The sequence below is a fragment of the Euleptes europaea genome, chromosome 2 (genome assembly GCF_029931775.1).
Source record: "Euleptes europaea isolate rEulEur1 chromosome 2, rEulEur1.hap1, whole genome shotgun sequence".
Lineage (NCBI taxonomy): Eukaryota > Metazoa > Chordata > Lepidosauria > Squamata > Sphaerodactylidae > Euleptes > Euleptes europaea.
Window position 1 is genome coordinate 103,604,352 of NC_079313.1, and position 26,036 is coordinate 103,630,387.

Genomic DNA, 26,036 nt, shown 5'->3' on the forward strand with positions numbered 1-26,036 from the left:
AAAAGTTTCAAAACAACATGGGACAGTGCATCCTTTAAGTAAGCAGTACTGTTATATTTGTTTGCTTGTATAATTCCTGCCTCCCAGAATTCCTTTCATAGCTATCCTGAGAACTTAAACATAAAATTGGCTAGATTGCCTTTGTTGTATATGCCATATAACCAGCGGGTGGAGGTGGGAGTGATCAGAGGAAGATGTATACACCTGTCATTTGCAGTGGCATTCTGGGATATGCATGCTGAAGCAGCAACAGGATCGTTAACTATAAACCTTTCCTTCTCTGTTGTCAGCCACTTCCACAATGAGAGGAATGGCCATAGCTCAGTGACAGAGCACAGAAGGTTGCAAGTTCAATCCCTGGCATCATCTGCTAAACGATTTAAGTCAACTAGTGCTGCGGAAGATGTTTCTGTACCTGAGACCTTGGAGAGACACTGCCAGTCAGAGCAGAAAATACTAAGGTAGGTGCCTGAATGGTCTGACACGGTCAACTTCATATATACAGCTAACTTGTGAATCAGAATTGCAATGGTAGAAGCCTATAGCAGGTGGAGTTCAAGCGTGGAGGGGAAAGGAGCAGAGAAGGAAGTAACAAAAAACTTGTAGGGTCAGATTTTCTGGGAGGCTTTTCAGTTTCTTCCTATGTTTATTCACGATGGATAGCCATGTTAGTCGGCCACTAGCAGTAGAAAAGGAGTCCTTTTTATCCAAATGTATGTTCTTCCTTTTTATATGCCAATAAAGGCTTGTGTTGTGTTGTGAGTAGGAGTCCAGTAGCACTTTAAAGACTAACAAAATTTCCGCCAGGATATGAGCTTTTGTGAGCCACAGCTCACTTCTTCAGCTACAGCTAGATCAAAGGGCTGCAGAAAGGCAAGCAAATACATTCTAGCTGTATCTGAAGAAGTGAGCTGTGACTCACAAAAGCTCACACCCTGTCAGAAATTTTGTATGTTTATTCAGTCATACTGTTTTAGCCTGTCTTCTTACTGACCTAGGGTTGCCAAACTCCAGGTGGGGCCTGAAGCAATTGATCTCCAGACTACACGATAGACTTTATGACATTATACCACAGGGAGGTCCCTCCCATCCCCAACCCCACCCTTCCCAGACTCTATTCCTAAATCTTTTCCAGCCCAGAGCTGACACCCCTACATGGTTAGCAGGGCAGCTCACAACACACACCATAAATGATGTAGGCCATAAAACACAATTAAAGAAACACAGTGAACATTAAAAAATACCTAAAAAGTCATTTGCTGAAATCCTGTCATAATCCCAGACCTGGAGGACCAGGACTGCTGGCTCCCGGAATTCAGATTCATCTATAGAGAAGATGGAGTCCTTCTTCTTGTAAGTTATCTCCTTCTCTGTTGGCAGGTAATCAAAGCGGAACACAAACCTCCAGTTGAAGTTGCCTTCCCCAGTCAGAGAGTTAAAGTGAACGTCGGTTTCTTGCTTGTCTTTCTGCAGCCCTTTGATCCAACTGCACAAGAATCATCTATCAATATTTTGAACACACGGCTAAAGATAATGAAGGCTGGGTGTCAAACTATATGTGACATTGGAGCTCCTGTGACTGGAAGTCCAGACATGTAATTTGGCTCTAAAACATAGCATAGGGGGAATTAACTGAATTAGGGCTGGAGAAAGGATTTAACTCTGTGCCACCTACTATTTCCTCAATGAAAAATGGAGCCCCCTCCACACCTGCTATTTCCTTAATGAAACTCCTGGGTTAAGTTAGCCCTGTAGGAAAAAAGAGACGGGGACAATAGGGATACTTCCCCCCCCCCACTGTGGCTATAACCAGCACTCAGGGCCCATTTACAATTGGGGAAACAGGGCAGGGGAAGGAAGACTTAACCCTCTTTCTTCACCAGCACCACTACTCCAATCAATATATAGTCACACACACACCCCATGGCTGCTTTTTAGAGTCAAATTATACATTTGGTCATAGAATTCTAGTATTTGGTCTTGAGGATGGCTATGCAAGTCTATTTTTCTTTCCCCAAAACATATAGCCAGAAATAGAATTTAAGAACAGTTTCCAAACACATATGCTACAAAATGCATCAGTTTTTCTGTTTTTATATTACAAAATATTCATGGAGGAGAGGGGTATTCATGGTTATTAGTTAGAATGGATACTGGTCATGCTGCATACCTATTCTCTCTAGTATCAGGGGAGCATGCCTATTATTTTGGGTGCGGTGGAACACAGGCAGGATGGTGCTGCTGCACTCGTCTTGTTTGTGGCTTCCTAAAGGCACCTGGTTGGCCACTGTGTGAACAGACTGCTGGACATGATGGGCCTTGGTCTGATCCAGCAGGGCCTTTCTTATGTTCTTATGTTTAAAATATATGGAAGTGCAGATCTATAATGAGGAAGAAGTCCTCATAATTAAGGATGTTGTGAATTCTGCACCAAACATCAAAGGAAGTCAAGCTGACCATGTTCAACTGCAACAATAAGATGTGAGCCAAGCCCCAGGTCTGTTCAGTTTACCATTGAATGACTCAAATGCCTACCGAACTGTGCATGCACAAAAAACACTACCGATTCAAATAGACCTGCAGCTGTTAACATTGCTAACAGCCAACACTGAACCATAGGCTTTTTAAAAAGCACAGTACTAAAGCTATGACTGATTTATATGATTTGTGACTGATTTAACTATCAATTCAAACAATTGCCTGCTGAGCAGAGCAGAAGCCCTGTTAGGACAGGAAGTAGAACTAAGTTGGGTTGTGTGAGCACATGCATGCATGAAAAGCCAAAATTTTCAACTTCCCCTAAATCAATTATTGCCCAAGCAGCAGGACAATCACTAAAGTGACTCAGCAGATCTTATGACTCCGGCAGGTTTTGTTGTGCCTTCATTTCAGGGCTTCATCTCTATTGTATTGGTAAGCAGGCTTGATGCTACATCTGATGCTGAAAGTGTGGCTTTAAAGTGGCTTTAAAAAAAACCAGGCACACAGGGCCTAGGGTTGCCAACCTCCAGGTACTAGCTGCAGATCTCCTGCTAATACAAGTGATCTCCAGGTGATAGAGATCAATTCACCTGGAGAAAATGACCACTTGGGCAATTGGACTCTATGGCATTGAAGTCCCTCCCCTCCCCAACCCCCCCCAAAAAAACCCCACCAGTGGTAAAGAGGAGCCTGGCAACCCTAACAGGGCCCCACTTCAGATTGGGATCATGGTATAGGGGGAAGGGAGACAGGCTTAAGCCTTCCCTTCTCTTACATCACCTCTCCAACCAGACCCAACCCTACAGGGCAGCTATTTACACCCCATTAGGGCAAACATGAATGACCAATAGAAGGATCTGCATATATACCCCAACAAGGGAAGCAGTGGCTCCACAGGGCCATTTCGGGTCAGCCCCCTTCCCTCATGCTGTGGTCCTGATCCAAATCAGGGCCCCAAGGACCTGCTTTTTAAAGGGAAAAAGACCTCTGGGAGCCCATTCCCAGAACTACCACCAATCATGCCTGCTTCAGCTAATGCTGTACTTTCACATTCCACAATCAATTTACCTTTAACATCTTTAAAAGGTAAAGGTAGTCCCCAGTGCAAGCACCGGGTCATTCCTGACCCATGGGGTGACATCACATCCCGACGTTTCCTAGGCAGACTTTGTTTTACGGGGTGGTTTGCCAGTGCCTTCCCCAGTCATCTTCCCTTTACCCCCAGCAAGCTGGGTACTCATTTTACCGACCTCAGAAGAATGGAAGGCTGAGTCAACCTCTAGCCGGCTACCTGAAAATCTTGGGTCCAAGCAATTAAGATCACTGTGAGGCAATATAGATGTAGCCATGAATACCAATAATCCATGAATACCAGGTGCTCGGGAAAAACAACAGAGCCAGGCTGTTGCCTTCATGCCCTAGGTGTGGGTTTTGCAGAGGCATCTGGCTGGCAACCATTAGAACAGGACTGTAGGGTTGCCAGCTCAAGACTAGCAAATTCCTGGAGATTTGGGGGCAGTGCCTGGGACGGGCAGAGTTTGGGGAGGGGAGGGAACTTAGCAGAGATGTAATTCCATAAAGTCTACTCTCTGAAGCTTCCCCTTCCTCCAGGGGAACTGGTCTCTGTAGTCTGGAGATCAGTTGTAATTCTAGGAGATCTCCAGGCTCCTCCTGGAGGTTGGCATCCCTAGGTCTAACCCAGCAAGGCAATTCTTATATTGTAGAGCACAACCAGTGCTCCTTTGGAAGTGTTTCCATTCCTGCCTATCTACTGATGGCACCTTTTCACATAGATGTCACTGGAGGTTTCTCCTGTTATTGGATTGACGTCATCAAGGACCACGTCATCTGTATTCCAGATAATGACACGTAGCTCATAACTAGAATTAACATGGAAAAAGACAAGAGCTACATTAAAACACAGTGTCTTGTTTGTAAACCTTGTACAAAACTTTAACAAACAACCAAAGGCCAACCTCAAGCAACCGGGAGGCTATGGACCCTGGGATTCACCTGCCATATGAATCAAAACAGAAATATATGCTAACAGTCACTGTAGGAAAGAACAAAGGAATCCATGTGGCACAAACTACAATTAAACATCCTTATTTTGTTATTTTTTCACTTGTTTTTCATGATTGTTTTGATGGGGATGAGTCTGCAAATCTGCCCAAAATAAGATTACAAAGAAAGAAAGAAAAACCGCAATAGCAAATTTCTCATTTTGGGCAACAGACAATGGACCAGAGCAGCAATGTCAATGGGATTTCCATCTAAATACTTTTTTTAGCATGTCAAGTAGAATAGAGAAAAACGACTCTTCTTTAAGTTGATGTAATTTGCACTGAAATGTTACTCTATTAAAGGGATCCCCAGTGTGGTGCCCATGGGCACCATGGCACCCGCCAACACCTTTTCTGGTGCCCACCAAGTGTTTTTAGGAAGTGGGTGGGGCCAACTAGGGCTTTTGCCCAGCAACGTTTCTGATTGACTATTGGAGATTTGATTGGCTGTGCAGTTTTCTGTAATGTTGTTTTGGCAGCAGCTGCCACCACAGCACAAGAATCTGCACTATGTTCCTGAAGTTAAGCCGTGGCAATCATTTGGTGGATGGCTCCAACTCCTGAAGCAGCCATTTTGTAGCAGCCATTATGTTGCTGCACCCACCATGCCATGTCAGAATTCCAAATGTGCATGCAGGCTCAAAAACGTTGGCGACCCCTGCTCCACTATTTATACAGCAATTCCCACATGATACAGGAGGTAAGCAAAGCATGTTACAGATGTCTTCCTGCAACAATTGAAAAGATCCAGCATGGTGTAGTGGTTAAGAATGGCGGACTAGTATCTTGGTTCAAATCCCCACTTGTGCCATGGAAGCTCACTGGTTGACCACGGGTCAGTCATACTCTCTCAGCCTAACCTACCTCACACAGCTGTTGTGATGATAAAATGGAGGAGAGGAGCACGATGTAAGCTGCTTTGGGTCCCCCGTGCATAGTACATAAATATTTTATAAGCAAAACTGACAACAGTTCAGAAATTGTCCCCCATTCCTGTTCACAGAAGCTCTTACCTGACCGGCAGTCGTGGTTTGATGTTGACAGGGGGTGGAGCAGGGACATCATTTGGAAACATGTCAATCCACATGTGGAGAGAACCCTAGGAACGTGAAAGGAAACAAGGTCTTTCTAAAATGGACCAGAGGCTGAATCCATCTTACAAAGTAAGCTAGGAGGGTGGCCCCAATAGAGAAACACAACAACAAAAGGGGGGGGATCAAAAATTTTAATGAAACAATCCAGATTGGATTCAAGCCTCAGAGGAATAATTCTTATACAAAGAGAGGATCACACTATAAGGATGGAAACTCTTTGTTATGTTGAATCAAGCATGCTCTTTCATAATGAGCATCCAAAGATGTCTGTCTCTATATAATTCAAAAATCACCAGGACCCTTTCATAAATATTTATTTGCACTATTTCTGCCCATTTGGATGCTGAAATTCATGTAGCACATTTATGGTACCTTTGGTACATACAGCAGGAACTAAGAAGCCATTTTTGGCTGAGATTCATAAGTCCTTAAGGTAGGGGCCCCTAACCTTTTTGAGCCAGCAGGCACTTTTGGAATTTTGACATGACATAGTGCGCGCAGCCACAAAGAGGTTGCCGAAGGAGGTGAAGTAGGGTGGCCAGCATCAGGTTGGGAAATACTTGGAGATTATTGGGGTGGAGCCTGAGGAGGGTGGGATTTGGGAGGGGCGGGACTTCAATGGCACAGAGTCCAATTGCCAAAGCGGCCATTTTCTCCAGATGAACTGATCTCTATTAGTTGGAGATCAGTTGTAATAGCGGGAGATCTCCAGCTAGTACGTGGAGGTTGGAAACCCTAAGGTGAAGCCAGCAACAAGATGGCTACAGCAGACGTTTACCTTCAGTCACACAGTGCAGATCCTTGTTCTGTGGTTGCAGCTGAAACGTTTTAAAAAATCTGCACAGCCAATCAAGTCTCTAATGACCAAACAGAAGACTTACTGGGCAAAAGCCCCCCCTGACCCTGCCCACTTTCTGAAAACACTTGGCAGGCACCAGAAAAGGTGTCAGTGTGCACCATGGCTAGGGTTGCCAGGTCCCTCTTTGCCACCAGTGTGAGGTTTTTTGGGTGAGGAGCCTGAGGAGGGCAGGGTTTGGGGAGGGACTTTTATGCCATTGAGTCCAATTGCCAAAGTGGTGATTTTCTCCAGGTGAACTGATCGCTGCTACTACCTGGAGGTTGGTAAGAAAGATCACCAGTACTGGCTGTGTACTGGTTTTTTGTAGCACTACCTGGAGATTGGCAACCTTAACCATGGCACCCATGTGCACCACATTGGGGACCCCTGCCTTAAGGTAATGAAATCCAATCCTCCCTCTGGAAAGAAGTGATATCACGCAAGGCATTTCTTGAAGTGCACAGGACCCAGACAATTAGGCCTATGTAGCTAGCACCAGGAATATGCCATGTAGGCGTTCCAGAACTCACGTGGTGAGACTCTACCAATTTATATCTGCCCAGCTGCTAGTTCTGAACCATCTTCATGGCCAGCAACAGTATTCTAATCTAGAGGTCACTAAGGCATAATAGTGGCTTGATCATTTTTACACCTTAAAATGGGCAGCTTGAAACATCAACTCAGGAGGCACAGAGCAGTGAAAGGGGTTAACATTTCCAAGGCACCACTTGGCAGAACATGGGGTGCAGCAGTTGTGAAACACTGTATTTAAGAGACCTATAGATGTGTCTAGCTGTGGTAGAAAATACAGCAGCTTACACTGATATAGTTACAGCAGGATACTGTATACTGCAAAAGGAATACTCTGAACTACTACATTGCCTCTCAAATGCAATCCCTAACATAATCCCTCTCAAATGCAATCTCTAACATCAATATTTTATATCAGACATACAGGAAGTTGACTTGTGAGGGCCAAGTCTTTCATTGCAACCGTACTGAAGACACTCAAAATATTTTGTTGTGTCATAAACTCTGCACGGTGGCCATAATTTGTAGGAATGGGGATCACCCCAACTGCATAACAATTTTCAGTGTCAGTGCCACCATGGGGATCACCCGAATTGTATGGGGATCACCCCAACTGCATAACAATTTTCAGTGTCAGTGCCACATATTCATATGCCATATGATTTGCCACACAATGTATCTATTTTATGTTAACATATAGAGTCATTACTGAGTGGAAATGCTTGGTGGCTGTGTCAGAAGAACTGCACATTAGCCTAAAAGCCTTTAGATTAGTATGAGGGCCCAATCCTGCCCCCAGGGTCTTCCCTTTCTAATTCTGCACTGTGCAATAAATGGGATTGGCTACTACACTGGATTTGTTGGGATAAGGGATTGTAGTCAGCATCAACTCAGGCTAATGTGGTTGTGTTAAGCAACTGTTCCTCGCATTTTATCCCAAGCAAATTTAGCAGTAGAGCAGTTCATAGGTTAAGAAAAAAATGCTTGTGTTAACAGATAGCTTTCAAAATACAATTGGATGGAGAATAAGTAAACCAATATATTCTGATGTTACCTGCAGAAGGCCAGGGCTGTCTGGATTGGAAAGAGATCGAACTTCCACATGTTCTGGTACTAATTCATACCCATATTCTGGCATTTCATCCCAGTGCTGAAGAACATACAAAGCTTTGTGCTCATCGTAAGCAGACCATGTCTCATCTTCGTTTTCTTTTTGGTCTTTCAAAAAAACTTCTAGAATACAAGACAATCAGTCAGGAGGCCATAAGAAAGTGGAAAGCTCAGAATCAGTTTCCCATTAACCAATGTCTACAAGTCACGAAAGATTAAAATTAGTTGCCATCGACAGTCAGCACCTTTTACTTCATTAGTTCAGTTGACTCTGTTCTCTGTTGACACTACAAAACTAAGCAGGCTAGAGATGGACTCTCAAGACAATAGTACCCAGAGGAAGACTTGGGAATTAGGAATCCTTGGTCAGGATCCAAAGAACCATGCAGTGAGTTGTGTTTCTTGAAGGACAGCCTCCCATGCTATATAGTAAAGTGGTTTTAAAACGAAGGGAATTTTCAAAAGCAGACTGTGGTTTGCCATGGAGGGCTGCATTTCAAACAAAAAAGTCCAAAATACTACTGTCCAAAGCCCTGAGTCTAAAATCCCAGTCTAGCTCTTGAAACCCAGCTCTGGCCAATATATGTAAGAACACAGAGGAAGAGCAGATCAGATATAGAAAGGTTGAAATCCGCATCAGCTTCTCTCATGCTGCCCTGTAACTCAAAACTGTAACGCAGCTTGCTTGATAAACCACAACACTGAAACTGGATGGACTGAATTCTGATAACAAGAAGTTGGTAATCCAGATCAAGCCTAGACTTCCAATGTGAAGGAAGCAAACATCAGGAAATACGAATGGGCAGTTAAAATTGTAGAGACTTCTAATTTCAAGGTTTAATTGCTACCTCCCCATATTCATGTAGGAGTGGGGAAACCAACCCGGTTCACCAGATTAGCATCCGCCACTCATGTAAAGGAGTGGGGAATCAAATCTGGTTCTCCAGATCAGAGTCCATTGCTCCAAACCACCACTCTTAATCACTACACCTCGCTGGCTCTCTAGCAGAAAATGGCTTAATCAAGCACAGTTCCAAAACAAAAAAGATTCCAGCAAACTGCAGGGAACAGATGAAATGAATACCAGGGTCACAGAATCAGATGAAAAGAGTTTCAGAAACTCCATTAATCCAAATGAATGTATAGCTGATATGGCAAGCTTTCAAAATTGGGGATCAATACCTTCAGGGAAAGCTTCCGGTGGGATCTTAAAAATCTTATTGTTCACTTTTACTTCCTCCTTCCTGTACTCAGCCATGGGGAGCGCACTCTTCTTGCACAAACTGTCCAGGATATGTGTAGGCTTGAAAGCATCTCGCCACTCGTTGTAGCCCTCTCTGCGAGGAATGAACAGGGTCAAACATTTTGAATTCTCAAAATTAGCTGATTTCTATGGTTGCCAACCTCCAGGTACTAGCTGAAAATCTCCTGCTATCAGGATCTCCAGCAGATAGAGATCAGTTCACCTGGAGAAAATGGCTGCTTTGGCAATTAGCCTCTAGCATTGAAGTTCCTCCCCAAACCCTACCCTCTTCAGGCTCCGCCCCCAAAATCTCCTGGTATTTCCCAACCTGGAGCTGGAAACCCTACTGTTTTCATTTAATGCTGGCATTCCTGTAGAGGACACACTGGGAAGTACTGCCCATAATGGGGACTGAATACTAGGCTCTTTTGGGAAGACTACCCCCGCTGGCCCCTGAAAAGGGTAAGAATAGCCACAAAAATCATGAGAGGAATTCATGCTTGGCTTGCCAGCTCATCTCGTAGTACATACGTGTCGTATTGTGAGGCCACCCCACAGTTGGCTCTGTGTTTACTGTAGAATCGGTTCTCCAAGTCAATCTTTGTCTCCCCAATTAAGTCGTCCGATCCCACCAAATCATGATCAAATATTGATATAGAGAGCTCTGATTCCATGGGAAAGGATATGGTCAGCTCCAGCACCCTGAATGTAAGAGAGGAAAAGAGGGCGTGCAAATAGAGGGTGAAACAGAACGTACAGAATCATGTGCGACAACTGCCTTACTGCCTATCTTTTCTTAGCATCTCCTCTTTTTACACCTGTACCATACAAACAAAAGTACACCAAAGTAGCACCAGACACAGGAACCAGTGACCTGAGCTGGTAAAAATCTTTCAGCACCCTTCATCTTGACTGTGGTAGGTTTCCTTTCCTGTCTCATGTGGCCAAAGCGGCCGCCAAACCCCACCAAGATTCTTTTTTAATCGCCTCCCTCCTCCAATTTGCACAGTCATACTACCCAGTGATCATTTAGGGCAGGGGTCTCAAAACTGCGGCTCCAGAGCCGCATGCGGCTCTTTGGCCCAATGAGTGCAGCTCTCCAAACTTGGTTCGGAGCCCCTGCTCTTGCGCCCGCTCGCCCCGGCAGCCGGGCTGCGGAGCTGGCGCACCTGAGAGCGTGGGCGAGCGGGCGCGCTGTCTCCCCCCCACACTGTGGAGAATGGCCGGGTCCCCCTTTCCCTTTCCCTCAATGGTTGGGAGGCTAAAGCCTCCCCTCCCCTCTAGCCGCGCGATTGCTGGGCGGGCGGCTCGGCAGTTCCTCGGCCCCCCCGCCTATCAGCTGTTGGGCGGGGCGGGCTTCGTTTGGTAGACCTGGCCTCCGGCTGAGTCCCATGGGAGGCCATGTCTACCCACTGGCTTTCTTGGCAGTAGACCTGGACTCCGAGGAGGGGAAAAAGTCCCCCTTCAGAGGCCAGGTCTACCAAATTGGCTTCTATGGGCCTCCAGAGGCCAGGTCTACTGCCAAGAAAGCCAATGGGTAGACCTGGCCTCCCAATGGGACTCAGCCAGAAGCCAGGTCTACCAATAGGCTTTTATGGTGGTACACCAGGCCTCCAGACGAGGACTCCGGATGGGGAGGGGGAAATGGCAGGGACTTACAATTTAATTTTTATCAATAAATAAGATCAGTATTAAGTATGATATCAAGTTTTATTCAGTGTACCTATAGTTTAATTAAGACTTAAAGCTTTAATTAAAGTTTATTAAGTTAATAAACAGTGTACCTACCTATATAGTTTAAGTTTAAGAAATTTGGCTCTCAAAAGAAATCTCAATCGTTGTACTGTTGATATTTGGCTCTTTTGACTAAAAAGTTTGCCGACCCCTGATTTAGGGCATCCTCAGCCACTCCCTTCTTCGGTGCAATGAAGGGAGCTTTGACTCTCTAATTAGGAGAAGACCCCCACACACACAACTTATACTCCAAACTGCCAAGTTCTGCGCTGTTGCTATTAAAACACGCAGAACTTTATTAGAGAATGATTGTTAGAATATTTTACAATTCTATCAATTTTAAGATGATAATTTTAACCAGGTTTTTTTAATTGATCTTACCCCTTTATATGTACGGGCAGTAGGTGATTCTGCGGCGCAAATCTATTAAGTCTGGAAATTTTGATGTGTTGGCATGTGATTGGTCAGTCGACCATATTAATAAAATTTGAATTTGACTCTCTAAAGCTGATACTCTAGACTCCTTTTTGGTCTTTAAGGTGCTACTGGACTCAAATCTTGCTCTTCTTCCTCTCTGCTGCTCACTAGCAGTGCGGTACTAAGCAAATCCCATTGCCCCAATGGACTTAGGAAGTCGGAAGCAACTTGACGGCACTTAAAACACAGACACACACACAACTCTGTTTAGGACTGCACTGCCTGTCACAGTTCATGCTCCTCCTTTCTGCATATAGCATCTCTCTGTTCTTCTTTGTCCCAACTCAGTCCCTGAAGAGAAGAAGCACATGTATCAAAGTGGTATAGATAATGCAAATCTCTTCTGTTTGCATCTCCAACAAGGGACCCTCTTCCAAAATAAGCTGTTCTAGGCAGCTGCCTGAGGTTTTCTAGTGGTAATACATGCTGTGCAAGAAGCCACTGAGAGAAGATGTAACTATAATACTACAAACATATACTTACTCTCCGAAGACTGGATTGAGTTGCTTTGGAATGTATCTCTCTTTGGTGTCCTTCCGTTGTTGCCCAATTGTAATCACAAGGTAAGGATCTGCCTTGCCATTGGGGTCTGCTGGTGTCAGGTTTGTTGCCTAAAATATAACATATGGGATTATACATGGGGTACCTATATTAGACTGTTGCAGCAAAAGCAAAGAGGAGTCTTGTCACACCTTAACAACTAGCAAATTGCTGAAGCATAGATGTCCATGGGTTACAGCCCACTTCATCAGGTGCATGAAATGAAACCTCTTTCAGCAGAAACCACGTACCCAGCAGAGAAGGACTTATTGTAAAGAGTGAATTAAAAGGCTGTGAACTGCAAAAATTTATGACATTTCTATGCAAAACATAAAAGTATCCAAGATTAGCCACTTGAGGTGTTAAATTGCTTAACATAACTAAAAATGAAAACACTGGGATACCTTTTATTAAGACCAACCAAAACAACCCAACAAAGTATGCAAGCTTTTGAGTACTTCAGAACTCTTCAACAGGCTGGAAGTTAAAAAGGGGGGGGGAGGGAGAGAAACATATCTTTCAGGCCATGATCTTAAAGCCTGTAGTCAGCATCCATGATAGAGTTTAACACTTATGGGCAGTGGCACAGAGCATGGCTGGTATCTTGTAATATTTGTATTTTTGGGGAGGGTAGATGCCATCCAATTGTAAACACTAGCAGTTGATCAAATGTCTCTCTGACACTAGACAGAACAGTAAAGTCCCTTAAAAGGCCAGCAGCAAAAAACAATCACAATAATCCTTTACATTAACAAGAGTGGAAACTAATTTTAGTTAAATTACTAAGTAAATAGTCAATGTACTTTAAACTGGGGGTGCTTGCACTGACTCTTTACACATGACAGGGCACAAAACCGCACAGGTCAGGAGCATTCCTCAGCTGTATCAGAGGTTTCATGAGGTTTCGGCTTTGTCATGAACAGCTACTATTGCAGAAGAATCACTGGCATGACATGTGACTAGGTACTGCAAAATCAAAACACAGAACCATAGAGGAAAAAGGGACCAAAATGAGCTAATTGCAACTTCATGATGCAGAGTAATCCACACATGGGGGTGTGTGTGCATGCACATGCAGCAAATGAATTTCAATCAGCCAGAATAGAGTGCCAGAAACACGGAGCAGAACAAATCATATTTATTTATTTATCTAAATATTGTCTATGCTGCCTCTCCAAAGAAACTGCTATAAGGTGTTCTACAATAAAGTCCCTTTAGAGCCAGTAGCTTCAGAAAGCTCCACCAAGAAAGACAGAGTATATGGCAAAATCACAATAAAGGTTACTAGCCAAGCAAAATTCCTCCCCAGTCCCCAAACAGGCTGAACTCTCAGATCCTGAGTAAAGCCTATGTTTTCCCAAAATAAGTACACAATGTTCATAATGTACACAATGTTCACACACAAAAAGTTCACAATGTACAGTTGTGAAGTAAGGGGAACTTATATTCGTGGGCTCATGGTATACTGAAGTAAGGGACGGCACCTCAAAATTCAGAATATTCTGCATTCCTTATTGTGGTTGTATCAGTTGTGACAAAGATCACAGATCTCCACCAGCATGTAAACATTTAATTGTGAACACTGCTGTGATTTGGACTGGGGTGATGTGGGAAGACGATTAAACCATCCAAATGCCTACTCAGTTCCTGAACTTCCCACACTGTTACTAGAATTCCAAAGGGATAAATACTTAGCTTTAAAAACTCATATAGAAGTCCTAAAATAATTTGCAACACTCAGCCTCAAATCACACGATCTGAAGGCAGAATTTAGGGATTCTGTAGGGAAGAAGACTCCCTTTCACCCTCCAACTCACTTACACAGTTATTAGGGTATAGATACGTTCTATCCTGGAATGGAAAGAATATTAAACTCTCCATTGTGAATTCACAATGCATTTAAGATCTTGTTAAGAAATACTTACTTTAACTATGTAAATTCGGACAAGAACCTTAACAGGTCTGTTTCTGGGGATGCCTTGGGAGATCTTGTGTTCTGCACCTACCTCTTCAGCCCGGTAAACATAGAATGAACCCTGAAATAGACAGAGTAAACAATATGTTGATGGATGTTATCCTTTCGGGATCCTACCTGCTAACAATTGGCTCAATTTCACCCAGTTCCACTCTTCACTGCTGCCCTCATCTCATGTGGTGTTCACCCTGTGAGCCTCACTACCCCTACCATAGCCTTTTTAGTTATCAAAAGGGGTCCTCTCTTGTCCGCCTGCAGAAGAACTGGTAGGGTCCAACCTGGCACTTTTTGCACAGAAAATGCAAAATGCTATCAGTCATACAAATCATAAGCAAGATCTAGGAAGCAGGAGGCCAGCAAACACACCATCAGAGTTCTACAAGGTACATAGAGAGAGAAACTTTCAAAGAAGGGGGGGAGGGGGAGGAGGAGGAGGGGGGAGGGGAGGAGTAGAAGAAGAAGAAGAAGAGTTGGTTTTTATATGCCGACTTTCTCTACCAGTTAAGGGAGACTCAAACCGGCTTACAATCATCTTCCCTTCCCCTCCCTACAACAGACACCTTGTGAGGTAGGTGGGGCTGAGAGAGCTGTAACGGAGCTGTAACTTGCCCAAGGTCACCCAGCTGGCTTCGTGTGTAGGAGTGGGGAAACAAATCCAGTTCACCAGACTCACAGGGGTATCGCAAGCAGATTTATTGCAGATGTTGTTATTGGGGGAAAACAAGCAGGTTACATCCTCTACTGCCAGGTTCTGCGTAGCGCTTAAAATTCATCAACCTAAGAGTATTCCTAAGGAGTGAAGGATTAACCTCAAAAGGGCGTCCATCGGTTATGTAATTATGTATTCAGACTATTTAGGACTGAGTCCCCAGAAAGAAGGATTATGTTGTAACAGCATATAGTATGTATATGAGTATATTTGCCCGTTGAACTAACCATATGTATTTTTCTGGCAAGGCCGTAATAAAGTGTTGTTTGTTGAGTTCACCAGACTAGCCTCCGCCGCTCATGTGGAGGAGTGGGGAATCAAACCCGGTTCTCCAGATCAGACCCCACTGCTCCAAACCACCGCTGTTAACCACTACACCACGCTGTTGTGGTTACGCTTGGTTGGACTCAACTCTCTAATCATTAATGTATGTTACAATTGCTACTCTATATTAGGTGTTCAGTTTAACACCTAAATACTTTAATCACATTTTCAGAGACCAGATTCATGAAGGCATACTATTTTCTGATCAATTCCTGTACATTTTTATCAAATTCAAATTACTCAACTACCTTATATTTCCCCACCAAGTTGTCTTCCTCATTTCCATCTTCATCCTCATTTGCTTTCCCACGATGAAGTGGGAAAATATAAAGCCAGTCCTCAAAATTGTCAAACTCGTTTTCCAGCTCTGAATTGTAAATCTGAAATAAGAGGAATGTTAATTTTAGAGCTTTTATGCCGAACAGTCACTAATATCAGCCAACATACCATAAAAAAGTTATTGCATTGCTCCCTTTTAATGTTTAATGTCTGAAATCTTCATCAAACAGTCAAATATATACATGTATCATGTTACACTGTGTTATATGGGTGGCCTCTGAAGACCACAAGGACATCCATCTGTTCCTGTCTGGCAGGAAAACCCTAACGGTGTCCCAAAACAGTTGCAGAAGGGTCTTGGCTGAAGCAACCAGTTACCTGTTAAATCCCAAATGTCACCCAACAGGTGACCTACATGTACAAGAACCTGTTCCCAAACCGTTTGCAAAGTTTCTGTGAAATACCTAAATGGTTTAGAATGTTTAATCTCTAGAATGGCTCTGTTTCTAACTTTGCAACCACTCTGGGGACTAGCCAATGTGATGCAGGGGCTAGAATTTTGGACTAGGGTGGGGGCCTCCTGTCAAAGTTCTGAAGGGCTAATGCACTCACTGTTTGAAACGTTTGTTGAGACGTTTCATTGATTCATGATCGCAACACCCCCTCCCTTTGGTGGTGGAACCGTTTCACTGTCGCTTAATCCACATGGTTTCCAGAAACGCTTATAAGGCGATCTTTTTCCTTTGTCCGTTTCCCAGATGGCTTTCCCTGAGGTGCAGATAGCTTTAAGACGCTGTTTATTTCCCCGCCCCTCTGCCTCCACACCCACTGTGTAGCCCATGTCCCCTCCCCTTTCCCTCCGGTGGCCATTTTCTGAGCCTTTTTAAAAAAATTAATGCATTTGGAGTAATGTTGGATTGTTCCTCTTCCTTTTAAAAAAGGAACCAGGATGTCAAGCATGGTGTTTAAAGCCTGCAAAGAAGCGACCCATTCTCCAGCCAGTCTCTTTTGTTTCTGTTGTTACGGAGGAGGCTGTACTTGTTGCTTTTGTTCTGGCCGCAGTAGGATGATTGTTTCAGTTTCTTCTCTCTTCTCTCCCCCTCCCCCCCTGCCCCATTTTCCTCCCGGTGCAATATCCCCAAGGTAAGATGGGAATGATTTCTAGCTTTGAGGAGTCTTTTGTCGCTTTGAGTGTAGCTTTTAAAAAAATAAACCCTCAGGCACCCGACTGTGCCTAAAGTGAACTAAAAAAAAAAGTTGCAGAGAAATTTGGAGAGCAGTTATGCAAGCTGTCTGAGCAGGGATTCCTCCAGGACAGGAGCTTTGCAGACACACCAGCAACTTTGTGCAGTGTTTATTATAATTAAATGAGTTCGGAGAAGACTGTGGGACTGCAGTTTTCAAACGAAGGTGGCAGCAACAGGAGAGAGTTGCTTGGTCTTGCAGTCTCCCTCGCTCAACCCTATACAAGTTCTGCCTGGCTTCTCACGCTACTTGTCCCAATTTGTATGTGCTTGTGGACATTTTTATAGGGACAGCAGGGGGTCTGAGTGGAGATGCAGTCCCCCGGCTGCCGGCTGCCGGGGTGAAATTTGCAAAAAATTAAATCCATGACATCATGAATTATGTGACCTCCCCGGGGGAAATTGCAGACAGGCAGTTGTAAATACAGTGATGAATTTAGCCAAGGTGCGTGGGGGAAATCTGACTGCGCAGCCAAGCCACATAGTTGGACCACGCTAATAATTTGGAGTAAATTAATGGTGCAGTAAGCCTCCTGGTCAGCAATGAAGCTCGCTGGGCGATCTTGAGCCAGTCATTGTTTCTCAACCTAATCTAACTCACAAGATTGATATGAGGATAAAATGGAGGAGGGACAATTCAGGTATGCCATCATGAACTCCTTGGAGGAAGGGAGAGATAACAACTCTGACAGACAGCATGGTAATTTTCAATTTGTCCATTTCTTTAAAAAATCAAATATAACACTTGCATAGAAGAGTACAAGAGAAGCACTATATTTACAGAACCAAATAACTTGTATTTTTTAATTTTAAAAAGAAAAGAATGGAGTTGGGATATAAAGCAGGTGGGTGGGTAAAGCCAAGGATGGCAAGGAACACTGAAACTAGAAATGTAATAAATCTCATGGTCCTGTGAATCCCATGGATTTTTGTAGTTTTATGATGAGTTTGGAGAGGAAGAGAAAGAGAAGAGTTAGTTTTTATACCCCACTTTTCTCTACCAAAAGGAGTCTCAAAGCGGTTTACAATCACCTTCTCTTCCCCCTCCTCCACAACAGGCACCTTGTGAGTTAAGTAAGGTTGAGCGATTTCTGAGAGAACTGTGACTAGCCCAAGGTCACCCAGCAGGCTGCATGTGGAGGAGTTGGGAATCTAATCTGGTTCTCCAGATTAGAGTCCACCTCTCTTAACCACTACACCATGCTGGCTCAGACCATTCTCCCTGGTGTTTTAACTCACAAGCAATCAGCCATGTCATTAATGGATATTTTTGGGAAACAAAGTTAATTCTTTTCTTCCTGTGTTCCCCATCCCAAGTTGACTCTGTAGCAGGATTGGTCCTGCCATCTTTGGCAAGAAGGGGGAATCCAATCACTGACAAGGGGAGGGACAATGACCCACATCTATAAAGCTCTCCACCCAAGTAACTCAGGTATCCAGTTTGTCAAGTAGCTCAGTAACAGTGGCGGCTAACAATGGAACATGTGTCCTCACATTGGGAGAGTGAGCTGTGTTCAAGAAACAGATCCAAGAGCAAATAAGTTCAGTTTAATTTAGTCACATTCAGGAATTTCTCTTGTTTTTCCCTGTCTGATCCCTTTCCAACCAGAGTTTTACTCTTTGGCCAGGCCTCCTTATTTTTTACTCTCGCTAAGCACGTGCACACATTTCTAACTCCATCACCACAGCTGCCATCCCACCAGTCTCATTGTGCAAGCCAAGCTGTTGAAGGGGAGAGCATTAGTCTGCCACCCCAGGGAGCAGCCCCCAGCCACTGTTCTGACTCCAGACACAGCAGCAAGAATGGTTTTTCTGGGTAGCCTGGGTCTGAGGCATAAGGACTAGAGAACAAGAACTGAAACTCTGCAAAGTGGTTGACTTAGCGAGATTCCCCTCCCAGCCCAAGGCTTAAATAGGATGAAAGGTCCCACCTTCTCTGGAGGCAGCACCTGGGACTCACCTTGTCAAGGCACAACTGGGGCCAGAATCCTGCAAAGGATTACATCCACTGGCATATGCTCTTGCCCAAGAGATGAAGCCTGGGCTGCAAGCCTGGCACTGCATCTCCACTGGGTTGCTTTTGCGCAGACCCATTATCTCTGGAGCCCATCTGGGTCCTCCTCTGATAAGTCTGAGCCTGGCTTAGTGGGGGCCTTGCCAGCCAGATCCCCTTACTCCAACCAGGTCCCCCTTACTTCCACGGCAGGAGGCGTAATCACTATCTACTGCCCTCAATGGGATTTACCTATGGATAGAGTAAGAAAGGATTCCACCCTCTAAAACTTACCTTTAATGTGGCTATGAGTTTCCTTTTGGGACGAACTGGCTCAACTTCAACTATCACGTCATCGTCTACATCCACGTCCAGAGAAGCAACGTTTAGATTTCCTCCTTCTAAATATAATACTGAGATATTAATGGGATATTCTACCTTACTCAATAAAGATATCATTTTCTTTTGGCTACAGTGGCATTTAATAACCATCAGTAAAGTCACAGACCTGGCTGAAACTCATGTTACTATCCATTTAGGACAGCTGGCTATAAACTGAAGGAAAGGGGTAGGGAGGTTTGCAGAATGGTGCTTATTAGGCTGCGCACAGAGAGCAAAGGGCTTTTGGAGTTTGTGCAGAGTACAAGGAAATTTGAAGGAAGCACTTTAGTTTTGGCTGGCAGAATTCCTGAGAGGTTTCTGAAGAGACAGCCAGTTGTGGGAGGCTGAACTGACATTGCTGAGAATCAGGCATTGCCAGATTGTGTGCTTGACTCTGTGTCTAGCGTATCCATCATATCTGCTCGATCAGTCCATGTGCAAACTAGCTTATTACAAAATCACCACTGTTCTACCTGCAAAGGGATTTGATTTTTCAAAAGCTGCCTGGAATTTTCCACAGCTTCCAATGTAAAACACAGCTGTAGGATGGAGCTATTTAAAAGCAGAGTGAATTTGAAGAGTTCTTGTTTTGGTAAGTATCTACTGTACGAAGAACTTACCTGGATCATTGGGGTCATCATTGTCACCATCCTCTTCATCACTAAGGGACTATAAAATGACATCAAAATTCAGATTATTATATTCAGTCTCTACCATTTCACTTTCTTAGCAAATTTTCTGCTATCTGGGCCAATTGTATTTTGCTGGCAAAAGACACAGATTGTATAGACAGCATATGTTATAACAGAACATTCCGAGCACTCTCTTTTTCTTCCTCCAGTTTTTAACTATTTTCTAGCTGACTTTTGTTGTCTATATTTGATTTTAATCCTGGTTGGGTAGTAAGTGTCTTACATGTTCTGCATGGTGCCTAGCTTTTTAGAAGCTCAACAAGCATTATTTTGCCTTTTTCTTTTTTATTTCATACATTATAATAAATACAAAATAAGGAGCTACTTATAAAATAATTCAAAACAGACCAATACACACAAGCATTATTATTAATATAATTATGCAAATGTACTATCATACATCTTGATAGGTCAAAGAAGTATCTTGCAAATGAACATGCATCTGTTTAGTAAAAAATAGATCCTGCCTACTGAGTAAAAGTCTGGTTGTATAAAGTTCAAAAAGATAGCAAAATGAAACTGTAAGACAGTGAAATTCACATATCTACAGTGCAATCCTAAACAATGTTATGCCCTTGTAAACCCACTGACTTCAGTGGACATAGAAGGTTAAACTCTGCTTAGGATTGCACTGTAAACCACTGTGCTTGATGACAAACACATTTTTCCACTTGAATCTACAAAAGAATGCATCTTAATGTACACGGCACCAAAAATCACTAGATACTCGGCACATGTACCCATGCAGTGGTTACTCTGAGGCTAGACTACTGTACTCTATGTGGGTCTCCTTTACAGACAACTCGAAGACTACAGTTGGTTCAGAATGCTGCAGTCTGGCTGCTGTCATGTGCTGTCATCTGCATATCACTCCATTTCTGTAGACACTCCATTGATTACTGATCAGTTAAAAGGGTTCAATTTAAGGTGCTAGCTATCACTTAGTTCTTTTATGCATGGCTGTTTCACTCACTGTCATCCTTTCAACAACTTCGGGTCTTTGTGCTGATTATGCATGCCACTTCCAACTGTCAGAGGTCACCTCGTTCTCCCCTTGCCTTTCCCCACATTTTGCCCATGTTTTCAGAGACCTTTTTTATCACAGATTTGAAAACACAGATCTCCAGGTGACAGAGATCAGTTCAGCTGGAGAAAAGGCCCACTTTGGCAGGAGGACACTATGGCATCATACCCCATTGAAGCTCTCCCTTCCCCAAACCCTGCCCTCCTCAGGCTCCACCCCCAAAATTTCCAGATATTTCCCAACCTGGAGCTGGCAGCCCTATTCACAGCCCCACACATTACAATGTAAATACAGTAAAATAGGGTATGTTATAGCAGAACTAGCAATTCATTACCTGATTATTCATTTCCTTTAATGATTCATAGTATTTAGACCACCAATCCAGTTCTTCCATATCAGGCTTTTCCTCCTCAAATTCTTCCTTTGTTGGTATCAGTTTATCAATGGGGATTTTTTTCAGAGGTGCCTAAGAATAAAGAACAGAGGAAGTCAACATACCAAGGACATGAGTAAAAATAAGAAAAGCCTGGTTGGATTAAACCTCAGGTCCTTTTATCCAGCAGCACCCCATCCCACTTTTCACTCTCCCACAGGTGCTATTCAGTAGTATACTGCCTCATAACATATAGGTTCCATTTAGTATCGTCGTTACTACCCATTGGTAAACCTATCCTTCACATCCTGTATTTGTTGAATCCCCCTTTAAAACTATCTAGACCAGTGAGCATCACCCCACCTTGAGGCAGTCAATTCCATGTTAATTATATAGTTTCATTTTCTGCCCTGAATCCACTGCCAAGCAGTTTCATTGGATGATCCAGATTTCTAGGACTGTAAGACAGGGAGGAGATATCTTTTTCTGTCTCCGCCAATGATAATTTTATTTATGTTTTTCTAAACTAAAAAGGCCCAAACTTTCACTTCCATTTGTAGGGAAAGTGCTTTTATCATTTTGACGGCACTCTTCAGTGTCTTTTCAATTGCACATTTTTTGTCAAAAGAATAACAATTTCACATTAATGAAAAGTATGCAACATCACTAAGTATGCAGAATTATATGCTTTACTCATTCATAAAAATATGATCTGAATGTGTATCAAGTGTAGGAAATGTGAAGAAATTCCTTAACCAGCATTGCCCCTCAGGGACTATAGAGCTCTTTGTCCACTTGCCCTAAGAAAGTTTTCAAAAAAGTTCTGATGAAAAGGTTAGATTTGAGTCCAGTAGCACCTTAGACACCAACAAGATTTTCCGAGTATAAGGTTTTGAGAGTCAAAGCTCCCTTCATCAGATGCCAGAAGAGTAGAAATTGGCCTTTTATGCATGGTTATTATGTCCCTGGCTTGTCCCTTTCTTAGAATCATAGAATCGGAAGGGGCCATACAGGCCATCTAGTCCAACCCCCTGCTCAATGCAGGATCAGCCTAGAGCATTTCTGACAAGTATTTGTCCAGCCTCTGCTAAAAGACTGCCAGTGAGGGGGAGCTCACCACCTCCCTAGGTAGCTGATTCCACTGTCAAACAACTCTTACTGTAAATTTTTCCCCTAATATCCAGCTGATACCTTTCCGCCCTCAATTTAAACAGTGGTTGGCTAATGAAGGAACGAAGGAGCAGGCGAGTAGGGGTGGTGGAATTTCTCCTTTTGTGTAGGTATCGTAAATAGGCATTTTAAAAGTCACATTTTTAAAAAGAGCTTTGAGCGAGCATCAAAATTGACCCTGCATAAATGGCCACACACTTCTGAAACTGACCAGAATGGATGGTATTTGAGGGGAGGTTCTCTGTTTGTCCCTGAGTCTGTGAATTGCACAAAATAAAAGGGCGGGGTGGGGGGGAGATTCTCTGTTGTACACACACACTTGCTGAAACTGACTAAAAAAGATGCCTTCTTCTCTGGGTGCCCTTTGAGGGTTGTTTTTTTCTGCTGCTCTAATGGAATATCGAAATATCATCAAATAATACAAAATACTAATCAAAATCACAGAGAGAGGCAGCAGAGCCTAGGATCATACACTTGCTCCCCCCACCTCGTGGATAACTCATTACCCAAATGCAGGGGGAAGAGCAAACCATCATAGAGCACATGATCCTAGCCTCTCTCTGCGATTCTGATTAGTATTTTGGATGATTTGATGATATATCAATATTCCATCAGAGCAGCAGAAAAAAACCATGGAGGGCACCCAGAGGAGGCAGCCATGGCCGCCTCGGTCTCCGGTATGGCTTCCTGGGCATTGTATAGGGGATGGCTGAAGGCTGGCTGAAGGAAGAGTTGGAGGAGTTGAAGAATGGGGGGGTGTGTCAGGACATGGGAAGATTGACCCGCAGCTGAACTATCCACCTACCAGTGCTTGAGATGGTCTTGACACAAAACCTAATTGCGAGATAAAACAGGGATTGGAAAACCCAGGGAAGTCACAGGACGGAAGCAAGATGAGGCCCCAGGGAGGAGAACATCATGCATAACCCCGGCAGAGAACAGAGAAAATAGCGGGAGACTTGTGAGACAAACCAACCATGCATAAACGACCATTGAGATCTCTGAGTCCTTTTTATTCCAGTAAGAAGGTGGGAGGAGTTTTGTAAAGAACACTTGCAAAGGATGCAAAGGTACAATGCATATTGTAATCAGCTTGATTAGAGCAGGGGGGGAAATGCTTGGGGGCAGAAAATTATCATCTGTAGTGAGATAAGAATCCTAAGTCCCTATTCAACCTGGGGCATGGGTCCATTGTTCTGAACTTAGTTTCTTTGTTTGAGGACTACTGCTCTTAGGTCAGCAATGGAATGACCTGTAAAATTAAAATGTTCTCCCATTGGTTTTTGAGTGTTACAGTTTTTAATGTTGGATTTATGTCCATTTCTTCTTTTGTATAGGGGACTGACCCAATTTCTACATTATATCTTCTCCTCTACACTCAATAAGTCTATCCATCATAGAGCATACTAAGCTTCTGGATAGTCCAACTTTGTGGAAAACCACTTTCTACAAAATGTATCTAGACTCACTACTTCAAATGAGCAGATTTCTTCTCAAATAGCAGAATTGGTGTACGTTTGGATTTTCCCTATACTTACCTTTACAAGCTTAAGGGGATTTACTTTGCTACCAAGGTCACCAGCAGCTGCACCAATATTTATTACTGTCTGTCCAGCCGTTGCACCTATGTTTATCACAGTATTCCCAGCCACTGCACCAAGGTTCCGCACTGTTTTAGCGATGTTAGGTCGAGCTGAGGCTTTCCGTGCTAAAACAGAATACAGATCATATATAGATACCAGGAAAATAAGTTTAAGCTTGACATACTGTTTCTACTATATCAACCAGTTTTTATCACCCACACATAACATTCCTTTAATTAGCTAGAGAATGTTGGATTCATCTCAAAATTCTGTAATTTCTATATGTCCACACGTACCTATAATCCTTCAAGCAAATGGCTCTGATAGTAATACTGCAAATTCAGGAAATATCAAAGTTCCGGTTGCCCATATGACCTTCTTACGTTAAATGTCTGTATTATAACATATTGGCTCAGATCTACTGAAGTGCTTCTGCAGATGGAAGTATTACTGCCTGAGGAGTGTGACTTTCTCACCTTCCCTATAGGGGACTCCAAAAAGAAGCATTTCAGAGAGCATTTTGAGCTGCGGCAAAAGGGGGGAAAGTTATGCCCTGCAGGTGGAAATCCATCTGCGGAAATGCTTTGGTGGGTCCAAGCCATTATTTCTTTCATAATATGCTGCCCGGATGTAACTGTTCTTAATATTTTCTGCACTGGGCTCATTGATCTTCTGCAACTCCGGTGATTTTTGACAAAATGGTGATAAGAAGTTGGATATGGCAATGAACAGCGGAGTAGCTGTAATCTGATATTAGGTGCGGGATTCCATATCCTGATGCCGATTAACAGAATGCTTCAACCATCATGATAGTCATATTATCCCATTTCATCCAAAGGTGTCCCAAAACATTTTAGATTTTAAAGACTCACTTTTGGGTGGGTTGTCTGTCTCCTCTTCAAACTCATCTACCTCTTTAGGAGCAAATTTCATAATATGTGACACTATGTGAGTTCCCACCATGACAGTGCGACCAAAAGCCCTCTTCTCCACCACAAAAATACTGAGGGGTGGGTGCAAATATACCTGCTCTGGGAGCTCCTGCGAAAGAGGCCAATAAAGAGTCACAAATTAAATTGTAGAAGACTGATGCATTTCAGAGATTACCCAGTTCATTGCAAATTAAGCTTTTAAAGGCAACAGGCTATTCATTATGGAACACTTTGAAAGTACAATAGTAGAGGCACACAGCTCTCCTCTAAACTCTCCCTGTCATTCTGAATTGTACGATAGTTGCAGATGGTTCTATTCACGCAGTTAAGGTTCCTTAATGGAGGGGATTTCAGAAATCCATTTTAAAAATATAGAGGGCTGGATCCAGGAATCTGCTCAAATAAGGATTGTAGATCATCTCCATTTTCCCTCCCCCTAGCAGCCATTTTCAGCCACAGGAACATGGATTCCCAGAGTCACAGGAGCTGGATGGAGTCACAGCCATTCCAGTCAGTGGGCTGCAGTGAAGACAGGGAAGGGAGCAAAGTCATTCCCTCCTTCCTCTTGTGTCAGTGCAGCTCCACTGACAGAAGAAGCAAGAAGGACAATTTCCAACTGGATCTAATTCAGTGAGAGCAAAACAAGTTTCTGCCAGTCAGCCCCGTACTTTGCTTCAATCTGTTCTGCTAAGCATATGGGGGGAAACTACCAATAACATCATCTGTTCTTTGAAATCTGTCCCTCATATCCCTCTCCAGTTTGCACTCACCACATCGACAAATTTGACAAGTTCAGTGAAATTTGGGTTCTCTTTGAATGATGTTACCACCTCTGATTCCACTTTCTTCCCGGCACATTCTATGATCACCTGTGGCTGGTCAACTTCAAACAGGTTCACACGCTTCAAGTCTCTCAGGCCCCAAAACAAGATCTGAGAAATAGGAGGCAAAATAATTGCCCACTCTGGGCACAAACAGAAACCCAGAGAGAGGCAAATATGATGTACACCTTCTCACTTTTGTCCTCTGTTGTTTGCAACTTAAATTACTCTGCGCTAAACAACTGTCAATGATCCTGTTTCAGAAGTAGAATTTAAATCTGATGGCATTCTGTTCCTACTAGATTTCTTAACTATTGAACCCTAAATTCCAGAAAGCAATCATGAATAATCAGTCCTAATCCCAGCATATTCTGTCCTGAGATGGTCTTCACAACCCATTGTGCCCATTCACTTCTATCAGAACA

General features: G+C 43.4%; 1 protein-coding gene across 1 annotated transcript in view; it reads right to left on the reverse strand.

Annotated features, from left to right (window-relative positions):
• Window positions 1-26,036, reverse strand: part of LOC130472753 (fer-1-like protein 4) — a 77,046-nt gene that overhangs the window by 4,800 nt on the left and 46,210 nt on the right. Inside the window, exons 28-42 of the mRNA XM_056844170.1 lie at window positions 25,561-25,722; window positions 24,731-24,899; window positions 23,814-23,983; window positions 21,067-21,198; window positions 19,637-19,685; window positions 18,930-19,036; window positions 15,368-15,499; window positions 14,037-14,147; window positions 12,055-12,182; window positions 9,892-10,062; window positions 9,300-9,454; window positions 8,062-8,240; window positions 5,558-5,643; window positions 4,263-4,361; window positions 1,245-1,486 (exon numbers count right to left, since the gene is read on the reverse strand). Coding sequence (XP_056700148.1) covers window positions 1,245-1,486; window positions 4,263-4,361; window positions 5,558-5,643; window positions 8,062-8,240; window positions 9,300-9,454; window positions 9,892-10,062; window positions 12,055-12,182; window positions 14,037-14,147; window positions 15,368-15,499; window positions 18,930-19,036; window positions 19,637-19,685; window positions 21,067-21,198; window positions 23,814-23,983; window positions 24,731-24,899; window positions 25,561-25,722 — 2,092 coding nt within the window. The remainder of the gene's footprint in view (window positions 1-1,244; window positions 1,487-4,262; window positions 4,362-5,557; window positions 5,644-8,061; window positions 8,241-9,299; window positions 9,455-9,891; window positions 10,063-12,054; window positions 12,183-14,036; window positions 14,148-15,367; window positions 15,500-18,929; window positions 19,037-19,636; window positions 19,686-21,066; window positions 21,199-23,813; window positions 23,984-24,730; window positions 24,900-25,560; window positions 25,723-26,036) is intronic.